At 44.6% G+C, this 10,765-nt stretch overlaps 1 protein-coding gene across 2 annotated transcripts; it reads right to left on the bottom strand.

Annotated features, from left to right (window-relative positions):
- Positions 1-32: 32 nt before the first annotated feature.
- On the bottom strand, positions 33-8,434 carry PCTP (phosphatidylcholine transfer protein). Of its 2 annotated transcripts, none has more exons than XM_054083646.1 (6): positions 8,196-8,434; positions 5,988-6,105; positions 3,125-3,204; positions 2,634-2,805; positions 1,860-1,927; positions 33-1,378 (listed from the first exon to the last, which is right to left on the bottom strand). In XM_054083646.1, exons 1-6 carry the CDS (start codon positions 8,337-8,339, stop codon positions 1,313-1,315), a joined length of 648 nt encoding a protein of 215 aa, XP_053939621.1. In that variant the 5' UTR covers positions 8,340-8,434; the 3' UTR covers positions 33-1,312. The 2 variants fall into 2 exon arrangements, with proteins under 2 accessions (XP_053939621.1, XP_053939622.1); XM_054083647.1 differs by lacking the exon at positions 8,196-8,434 and adding an exon at positions 6,480-8,145.
- Positions 8,435-10,765: the final 2,331 nt, after the last annotated feature.

Genomic DNA, 10,765 nt, shown 5'->3' with positions numbered 1-10,765 from the left:
AATCCTATGCAGTTCTCATGAATCCAAGTTGCTCTTTCAAAAGCCTTTAAAAATAAAACAGCCCGTGACATCAGTCCGTCATGTGTGACCCGCCCAGTACGGCTACTCTTAAACATGAGAGATGGAACAAGAGCACTGCACAGACAGAATCACGATCTATGGGAAACAAATATTTACACGGAATATAAAGGCAACCACTTCAACCATTTCTTTTTTAACAAGAGAAAGTTGCCCCATCACAAGGTTTGTTCAGTAACAGGATTATATCTAGTAACAATGCAGAGTATTTTAAAGCCCTGAGATTGAGGCCCTCTCACTTTTTACGCATTCCATCCTCCACCCCACCACCCACAAAGGCGCTGTAAATTTAATTTCCTGCTCAGTTGTGCAGTTAGTGGATTCCATTCCAAAATTAATTTAATGCTTTACATGGAGTTTAAAAATGCAAGCAACCCCAAGTTGCACGTGAAGTTTATTCACATTCACTTGCAGGCATCCAGTTTAAAATGAATTCCAATTTCAAGTTGCTATCCAAGCTGCTTTATAGAGAATTCTACTGACTCTGAAGATATAACTTGTGCCCCTTAAAGTCCCCTTAAATCAGACATGGGAACCAACTCCTTTTTTTCTAGCTGGGCAAAGCTCACAGTTTTTGCTTTTCATACACAGTTATTGAGATGTGAATGCAAGGCTTCAGGCACAAGTCCCTTTATATCTGGACTTAAAGCCATCCCATGGAAGCTTCGTAACACAGAGTTCCAGTTCCTACTGCAGACTTCTAGTAGTTTACCTAAATGCCCTCAGCACCTTTCAGGTTTACAAGCAGGCAGACAGTTTAACAATGACAAACTTGGGTAGCAAAAGCATTTAATTCAAGTTCCATTAGCCAATTCCAGCAGGCTTCGCTCTGCAAGGCCACAAAGGCAGATCCAGGCATAACACATGCAGAGAATTTTCAGTTCAAGTTCAGACATTTTTTCCTGGCAAGACCATTGTCTCTTGTCCGAGGATGCATTATTTCACTCAACAGAGCTCTTCTTGCTGACACATGAGGACCAGCAGAAGCAAAGCACAGGGGACAAGGCCACACTTAAGCACTTTCAAAAGGATTCAGCTGATGTTGGTGTTACCTTGTCCGTGGCTAGCTCTTCAGTTTGAGATGCAAACAAAGATCCAATAAAATTCAAGGCATAAACCAACTAAAATAAAATTCTTCCCGATATTAGAGGTAGATTTTATCCAGTGTAATACCTAATAGCCACTCCTCTAAGTGCAGAGCTCTAAGAATTAAACAATTAAGACCAACTTCAACCTATGTGCTCTTAGAATAACTACGGCAAGCTTTCTGCACATCCTTCAAGAAAGCAGGCACACCACTCTGTAAAGAGAAAAAATGAAGAGTCATTGTTGCATAATGTAACCAAGAAAAACTACAAGCAAGGTCAGAATTCCACTATATAGATCAAGGCCTTCAAACAAATAAAGGATAATTCTGAGATCTGGTACAAAGCAGCAGACAGCTCCTCTAAGCCTTCAGGAGCAGATTTCATTACCACAGTTTGCTTGTGCTAAGGCTACTCACATGTGGTCTGGAACATGGACTTGTAGTTGCAAAAATTTACCTGCCTGGTTGAGTAACCAAAGAAACATGATAGCAATAAGCAAATTTAAGACAACTGCCATGATAGCAAACAACAGTGAGAATCTAAAAATAAGAGCGCATAACAGCTGGAACAATCAATACATTCAAATGAGAACAAATAACTCTTCCCAACCTGCAGAAGACAGGTATGGATGCAGTAAATACATTGTTGGAAACAGATTAGCCAAAGACCAACGTGCTGTCAATCTTCACTTACCTTGGCAGCCCAATTGACCAGCCATGACGGAATCATGCCACCAGGGTTATCAAAATAGTACATATAGACTAGAGATGAGAGAGAAGTTACCAGAAAGTTATCCAGTCAGTCTGAATATTAGTTCCAACACCATATGACAGAAGCTGTCGGTGTGCATGACTGAAGCACTAAGCACAACAATTCTGCTCTGAATTCTTCACAAAAATGTCAGCTTGTACTGCAGTGGAATGTGAAATAAGTCTAGCCATTCCCAGTTAACCTCTGAGAAACTGGGAGCACCGTGATATTAATTTAGGCTATTGCAAACCATTTTAGGCAGCCTGTTTTATAAGGTTGTCTTTAAAGGGCTAATCTCAGACAGGAGCCAATTTCTAGGCAAACTCTTTAACCTCTACATCTGTCAAACACAACACTGAAATCACTGCTGAGTTAACCAGATAGCAGCAAGCATCAGGCTCTACCCAACTGAACCGGCTGGCAGGAAAAGAAGCGTGGGCTGGGGGAGAGGAATGGGATATGGGGGGGAACAAAGCGGTCAGTAGTCTGTTCTTAACTATCCAGCCCAATTGTTAAATAAAAGACTCCTAACAGCAGCACTCTGCACTGGATGTTTCCAGAAGTTCCATTAATTTTTAAGTGTTCCTAGTGCTCAGTACATCCACTTTATAGGAACTGGCTTCAGCTTAAAATTTCCAGTCTCCCTCCTTGTGCACTTTGCTAATGCATACATTCTGTGGCTACATGACTTGTGATCATGGTTCTTTGACCTCTTACCTTTAGATCCAGTCTTGCCATCACTTTCAATTGCCAGACTTTGTTTATAGCTTTTAACTCTGATAATACCAGGCTTTTCAGGGCACTGTGGAACAGACACACTTTGAGCTAACACAACCCACATCTTCCGCCCATCAACATCCATCTCTCGACATTCACGAATATAGACATACTGTATGCCAAGCTGAGGAGGCATGTCAAAATAGTGTCAGTTTGACAGATGATGAATTGACAAGTGAATACCATTACAAATACCAGCCCCTTCAATTTATTTCTCATGTTTCTACAGGATTCAATCCTGCAAAGCAATAATTCAGCCATGTGAGCTTTAGTTGTGCGTGGGAAGGGGCACCCACACTCTTCTTCATGGTATACATATTCATGTAATATTAGGACTGCAAGCTCTTAGATCAAGATCAGTCCATTGTTGGGATCCCTGAGTGACCAGGTGCCAAAAAACTGTGAGAAGAACAAAAAGCTTGAAAGGATACATCTCTGTTCGAGAGAGGAAAAGGGTACTTCACTTCCCAGTAGACTACTTTTTCACCATCGTATGTTTCCTCATATAGTTCTACAGTTGAAAAACAAAGATTATTAGATATTTTTGATTTCTACTGCAACAGAACCACACGTGGCATCCAGAACTGCTCAGATTTCTGACATGAGCACATTTTACACACAACTTTTAAGTCAAAATTGATATGTAGTAGAAGCCACGAAGAAAAGTTCTGTAGCAGGGTTGTTTAGGAACTAAATACACAAAAGAAGGTACCCTGTTTTTCTGCTCCTATTGAATCCATTGATTTAAACAAACAAACAAACAAACCTGTCACCAAACAAAAAGAAACCCAAATCACAAAACCAGAACAATTCTGTGAGGGAGGCAGAGTCCAATTCCTTTTCAGACAGTTAGCTCGTTCAAAGCCTTTCCATACTGAACGTATTTTCTCGCCTGTGCATATTCTGTATAATTCTGAGCCACAAGTACAGTAAGTTTTTTCACAAGCATGTCATTATCATTGTAAATTATTCCGATTTAATATGGAACTAGGACAAATGAGAACTGCTTTCTAATACCTGAAGAGGTCTTACATGAGGGATTAATGAAGTTTGGAAAAGCTTAATTTCACAGCAGAATATACAGGCAACAGTGAACAAGAAGCTTGAGCAGTTTATGGGCCTTCATTACATCACCTTCAGTCTGCCTGGAAACTCCATCAGAAGGCAGCTGAATAGGAAAAATATATCCAATAATAGCCCCTAAAACATGGCAGTGACTCAGTCAGATAGTAGTGTGGCATAAAGAAGAAAAATTAGTTCAAGCTACACAAAGAGTTTGAAAAACAGTGCTGTTCAGCTTCTTCCCTTGCAGCAGGAACTGCCATTCTCAGGGTAACAGACCTGACAAGTCACAGGGTTGAGCGGGGTAAGCTCCTGTCTGCTCAGGGACTGGGCTTTACATGGGTACAGTTAGAAAGGGTCTGATCCAGAAAGGTGCTTCACATTAACAGTCAGAGTGGTCTTTTCCTCCTCTAAAGCAGCCTTTTGCCTGCAGTGCCATATATCCTTCAGAGCTAATGCACAGTCTGCCACATCACTTTCTGTTGCTTTGAAAATACAGCTGGAACAGACTGATAATCTCATCGCTAAGGCAAGAAGAGTGCCACAGATGGGAGATTCTTTTTCTGAAGAACACCTTCCAAACTAGGCTTCTGTTAGTATGCCCTACAAGCCAGCTGTTACCCACAAAAACCGCTTCTCCTGTTCTCCGCCTTGGAGCAGTATTGGGCACATAATATTCCCAGTGCCATAATAAGCCACAGCATTATGCTATCCACCAGAGGTCACTGGAACATTGATTTATTATATTAGCTTTACTTTCATCTCTAACTGCGGAGCTTTCCTTTTTCAAACAGATTAAGACCCTATTTTAAAGACCTCGATGCAATTATTAGCTACTAACTCATCCACCTTTGTATCTTTGAAAACACACACAAAGTATAAGTGTCATGTCACACTAGTATTTGATTTAGTCTGTCAGTACTAGTGGACAGCTTCTGATCAAAGCAGAATACAGTGTATTTTAATCCATAACCAAATTTCACCTAGCATTATTACGATAGATCACAAGTCTGGTTTTTTTCATAACAGACACAGCTGGATTTGTTGCTTTAGCAGTCAATTATAACTGTTAAATTGTTGGGAAGTTTGATCTCAATCAGGACGGTGTTGTAATCAGCAGCAGCAAGTTTCAATCCCGCTCAAATCCAACCATTTAGTATCACACTACAGAGCATGTGGTGCCTCTGTCACTTCTCTCCAGTTCAATCACAGCTTCCCTGCTGAACCTGCAGCTGCAGCCCAGGCCTCAGGACGTCCAAATCGCATAGGTATCCAGCAGCCTGCTTTGGAAACAGCCAACTGTACTGCAACAACAGCAGCAGGCTGAAACCTGAATTTCTGAGGCCTCCAACAAACCCTTGGCGAGAACAGATCAAAGAATGGGTAGGCTTGTGTCTGTTTTGAAGCTAAAAGGCAAGCGTTAACATCATGCCTGTGTCCTTCAAGAGTTAACTTCTGTGAAGAGCTGGACTGGAAGCACCAGCACAAGTATAAATTAACAGATTAACATATCACAGTCAGCAAGGATATAAACGCCAGCTCTGCAGCATTATCTAGTTTTTAGTTGAAGGGTGTAGCTTCCCTCAACTGCTTCCTTTCTTTTCTCTAAGAAGGCATTAAAAAAAAAAAAAGTATTTATTTAAGAAGGATTCAGTTCTCCTAAATGCACTTAAATCAAAGACTATGGAATTAATTTAAAACAACATAGTAGTTTACATCCAATATGATAACGTTGAGCCTCACTCCAACTCTTTTTGTTTAACTAATGGCAACCCATTTATGATTATCAAAAGTGCCAAGAACAACCAATGCTTTCAGGAAAAGACATTCCATCCCAATCAGACTGCTGCAGGCCACTGCACTGCTCCGCTGCAACATGCAAAGATGCACGAAAGGCAGCATCTCCATTTCTCCCCAGAACATCTACTAAAATTTAATATAGGAATGACAAGTAGAAGCTGCAAGGTGCTCCAGCATAACAACTGATGCTGATTACACACTTTAAACAGCATGGAAAGAATTCACCCCAGAAGGAAGCTGTATAGCGATGTGAGCTGTTCCACTTCAGTGTTTACATGTATACTTGCAGAGTATAACTTTATACCAAAAGATGCTTAAGTCTAGCTAAAAGTCTTCGGATGTAGCAACTTTAAAATATGCTTCAACAAAGTTTTAGTGGGAAGAGTCAAGGTGGACATAAGGCTTGCTTTTAAACTGCCTAGGTGAGCTTACCTTTAACGTATTGATCCCATTGTTTTCTGAAATCTAAATCCATATAGACATCCACACACAGTTTGGGGGGACAGTCAGCAAGACCACCAAAGATTTTATACTCATAAAGTCCTGATTGCTGTGGAAACAGAATGGAGAAAGGAAAAGTCACACAGGAAAGGGAAGCACTCTGCAGCAGGGAGAACAGCTGAAGGAAGTTAGGTGGGGCGCACAGTACGAATTTGCTCAAAAGCTGCAAAAGTAAGAGTTTAAAAAAACAATGCAAGATTCAGTCTTTAACCTCTTGACTTTTTGATCTATACACAAAAGTTTAAATCCAACAGGCTGACCTGCCCAGCACAATGGTTGTTCCTTCCCTTACACCAGCACCCTTTCACTTCATGAAGTACTTCCAAAGGGAGCATGTTTCTTCAGCCAAGCACACACACACACACGCCTCTCTTCGCCTCCAGTGGTTAGTGTGGACTGCGTCCTGCCCACACCAAAGCTTACCAGAAGCATTGAATTGTTGTGGCAAGGTCTCCAGGCCCTACAGAAGGTGCTCAAGAAGCTGGGCCATTTCCAGGAGGTTACAGAGTATGGCACAATCTAGAAGAAGCTTTCCAGCACATTAGGTATGCTTATCTTTCAGGTTGCAATGCAAGAACGCTTTATAATATCCATGCTTATACACAATGCACTATTATATCTGCCTTGAATACTTATCAGATATTTTCTTTCTGAGCGCAGTCTGCACTGAAGGGGTGGGGTGCAGGATATCTCGTATGTTAACGCTTTTTATGTTCCTCTGAACATACGGAAACTCCATCTGTGCCTACAGAGCAACATTTGTACTATTGTTAGTACCAGCTCAGGACTAAATTAAAACAATGTCAGTATTTTGAATATGCAGTGTAGGAGTCAAGTTCAAGCACTTCCCAGAAAAGGGAGGAAAGGATTATATGACATTCTGTTAGTGAATGGTTGATTTTTCCTTCTTTCCCTCCTCTTCATGAAGCAACTCCAGAAGACAAAGATTTTGTGCACCAGAAAATAGTAATGGGACCAAGAAGCTTAAGCCACTCATCTACATTGTGGCTTCAGTGAAGCATCAATGAATCCCTAGCTTCAAACCTGAGCTGCTCAGCACATGTGCAGCCCCATGCACTCACATCATCTTTGTAAAAGGCATCAGCATTTTTATTGCCACAAGAAACACCAATTTTGAAAGCATCACACCTGAAATTGAGCTGAGACTCAAGAGCAAAAGGCCAAAACACTACCCTGGTACTTCAAAAACAGTTGTTTCTGCTTAAACACCATTTCATTCCAGGTCACTAGGCAGAAATATGGATTATCTTGCATGTATGTATATTTACACTAAGTGTCAAGTAAGGCAGGAGAACAAGCAATCACCATTCTCCTTGTGCTTGCAGTAACTCAGAAAAAAAGTCTTCCTTTCTCATGGCATCGGGCTGCTCTTCCACTGGATCAGGGTGATCAAAGCCCCATCCAACCTGGCCTTGAACCCCTCCAGGGATGGGGCAGCCACAACTTCTCTGGGTACCCTGGGCCAGGGCCTCCTCACCCTTCTATTGTGAAGAATTTCTTCCTAGTGTGTAATCTAAATCTTCCCCCATCCGATTTAAAGCCATCCCTCCTCGTCTGTCATTCCACGCCTTTGTAAAAAGCCCCTCCCCAGCTCTCCTGCAGCCCCTTTCTGTACTGGAAGCTGCTCTAAGGTTTCCCCAGAGCCTTCTCCTCTCCAGGCTGAACAATCTCTCCGCCTGTCCTCACAGCAGAGATGCTCCAACCCTCGCATCATCCTCTGGACTCAAAACAGTTCCATATCCTACTTATACCGCGGATCCCAGGGCTGGACCCGGGGCTCCGGGTGGGCCCTCAGGAGAGAGGAGAGGCAGAGTGCCCTCCCTCGCCGTGCTGCCCTCTCCTCTCCAGGCTGAACACCCCCAACTCTCCCAGCCTGTCCTCACAGCAGAGATGCTCCATCCCTCGCACCATCCTCGGGACTGAAAACAGCTCCGTTACCCTAACGCCGCGGATCGCAGCGCAGCGCACGGGGCTGCAGGCGCGGTGCCAGGAGAGAGGCGGGGCAGAGCCCTCCCTCTTCGTGCCCCGCAGCTCTCCCCATGCCCGGCTCACGGCACTGCCCCCCCAGAGCCGCTGTCTGCCGGCCGGGGGGCGCCGAGCCGAGCCCCCCGCTCGCACCTCGTCCTGCAGCCGGTAGATGCTGACGCCCACGCTCTGCACCAGCAGCTGCCACGCTCCCCCCGCCGCCGGCGCCTCCAGCTCGCGGCAGGCGGCACGGAACTGCTCCTCGGAGAAGCCCCGCGGCGCCGGAGCCTCCTCCATGCTCGGCGTTGGGGATGGAGGCGTGGCGAGGCCAGCGGCCGCGGTGATGGGCGCACCTCCCCGGCAGCGGCCGGAGGGGGGGTGAGAGCTGTGGGAATGCGGCAGCACGAGGAGCGCAGCGAGGACCGGGCTGGAAGGGACCTCAGAGCCCATCCAGTGACAACCCTCGACACCTCCCACCGGATCAGGGTGTTCAAAGCCCCATCCAGCCTGGCCTTGAGCACCTCCAGGGATGGGGCAGCCCCCACTGCTCTGGGCAGCCTGGGCCAGGGTCTCCCCACCCTCATCGTGCAGAATTTCTTCCTAACGTCTAATCTGAATCTTCCCCCTTCCAATTTGAAGCCATTCCCCCTTGTCCTATCACTCCATGCCCTTCTAAAAAGTCCCTCCCCAGCTTTCCTGCAGCCCCTTTCAGCGCTGGAAGCTGCTCTGGGGTGTCCCCAGAGCCTTCTCCTCTCCAGGCTGAACAACCCCAACTCCCCCAGCGTGTCCTCATAGCAGAGGTGCTTCAGCCCTCAGACCATCCTCTGGATCACAGCAGCTCCATCTCCTTCTTATGCTGAGGAATCCCAGAGCTGGATGCAAGGCTCCCAAGTGGGGTTTCAGGAGTGAGGAGGGGCAGAAAGTTAAAGCCACTTCCCCTCGTGCTATCGCTCCATGCCCTTGTTCCTCAGCTGACATCACACACCTCTCACCTTGGGCTCCTAATGAATGGCACTGCCTATAACACTGTATGAAGCTGGCAGAGCATTTCAGGGCAAAATGCAAATCGCTAGGGCAACCCCTTGGAGTTGTAAATTGGTGTTAGTAAACCTTTATTCTTCTAATTCCTGTAAGATTTTCCTACAGAACACTCTGTCTTCAGAATGATACGCAAGCAGCTCTGAGCTATGGGATGTCATCAAACCCCCTGACTGATGTCAAGCTGCCCAACAACACAAGCCCAACGTTTCTGGTGGTAACCTCTGTGCAAGGCTGGCAAAATCTAGCTTTTTCTAGCTTCCCTGCCAAGCGGCTGACTTCTTTGACAAAGAGTTCACTTATGTCAGCTGTCCCTTCCAGTCCGTTGGTTTGCAAACAGAGCATGAGGACTTCTGGCTGACTCTGGTTTGGACATGCAGGCTGAGTGTCATTTTGCACAACACAGGAAACGTTGGGAGAGAGTTTTGGCAGAAGGCGAGACACAACTCTGCCACCATCATACAAATTTGATGCCAGAACTTGACCTATAGCATCTCTCTAAAACAATGTCACTAACAGTCAAACCAGCTCTCACCTCCCTAGTGAAAGTGTTAGGCACACATTCCAGTTCTTTTGGTTTATTTTTGTAGTATGCTTACATGTATTATGACCTTTTAATATTAATATTAATCTTTATATAGTACATATAAAATATTTTGGCTTATTTGTGTTCTTTGTGAATTACAATAGCGTGCTTTCCGTCAGCTTAGCTGGTCTCCGAAACATGATGACAATACATTAATTATGACTGAACCATTACAAGTAGATTCTTGGCTGAGTTAAATTCGGTGGAGCTGCGCTGCTCACCCAGCAGAGGATCTAGTCTTGAAAATGGAATATGAGGCAATGGTCTGTGAGATTGATTGAGGTTATCTTGCAGAAATATTTAAACAGTAGTTTTCTTTCTGCTGTGATTTTCTCACATTTCTATCACACTTTTAAATCCCGTTCATGCTGTGAAATAGGACTCACATAAGACTGAAAGACTTTGTGGTGCTTGTTTGTACAGCGATGACTTTCACCCAGTGTGAAAAGGAGTTGTGAGTCAAAGGTTGGTGTTTAGCACGCAGCAAGGACACAGGCCTGTAAGTGAGCCTGTGAGATTGCGTGATGTCTTAGGGAGCCGTGGTCCTGCAAAGGGACTGAAGTAACCACAGCTCAATGTTGCCTGTTAGTTTGCACTAAATGTTTGCATTATATGATTTCCTACATGGCATCAGAGTTGGGCTGTGGCTGCAGCTGCCTGCCACTCCCTCCTTCCCTCAGCGCTCATGGAAAAAGATATTTATCTCATAAAGTTACTCTGGGGACCAAAGCTTTCAAAAATGCATTACTTTGTGACCTTTTTACTTGGTAAATAAGGAGTGGTGATTACTAAGAAAGCACATACAGTTCTGAAAGGAGACTTTATTTTCTGGTTTTGTGTATGTTTATGTAAGTGTTATTATTTATCACTTGTATGTCCATGTGTTGCCCTCGGTTTAGGGATAGAAGCTAAATTTTGAGCCCAAACCTTTGGATATCTGCAGTACTAGGTAGTGTGGCTGTAGTCTGGGGTGAATTCAGACACAGACGAAGACTCCGTTCCTAAAGCTCTGCCCCAGCAGACAGCAGGAGAGCAACTGCTTCAAGGCAGCTGGGTCTGGGAATATGAACCCAGGCTTGAGCACAGCTACGGAAGGCAG

The sequence above is a fragment of the Cuculus canorus genome, chromosome 18 (genome assembly GCF_017976375.1).
Source record: "Cuculus canorus isolate bCucCan1 chromosome 18, bCucCan1.pri, whole genome shotgun sequence".
NCBI classification, from domain to species: domain Eukaryota; kingdom Metazoa; phylum Chordata; class Aves; order Cuculiformes; family Cuculidae; genus Cuculus; species Cuculus canorus.
Note: the sequence above shows the minus strand (reverse complement) of the source record. Positions and strands in the feature narration are given on the sequence as shown.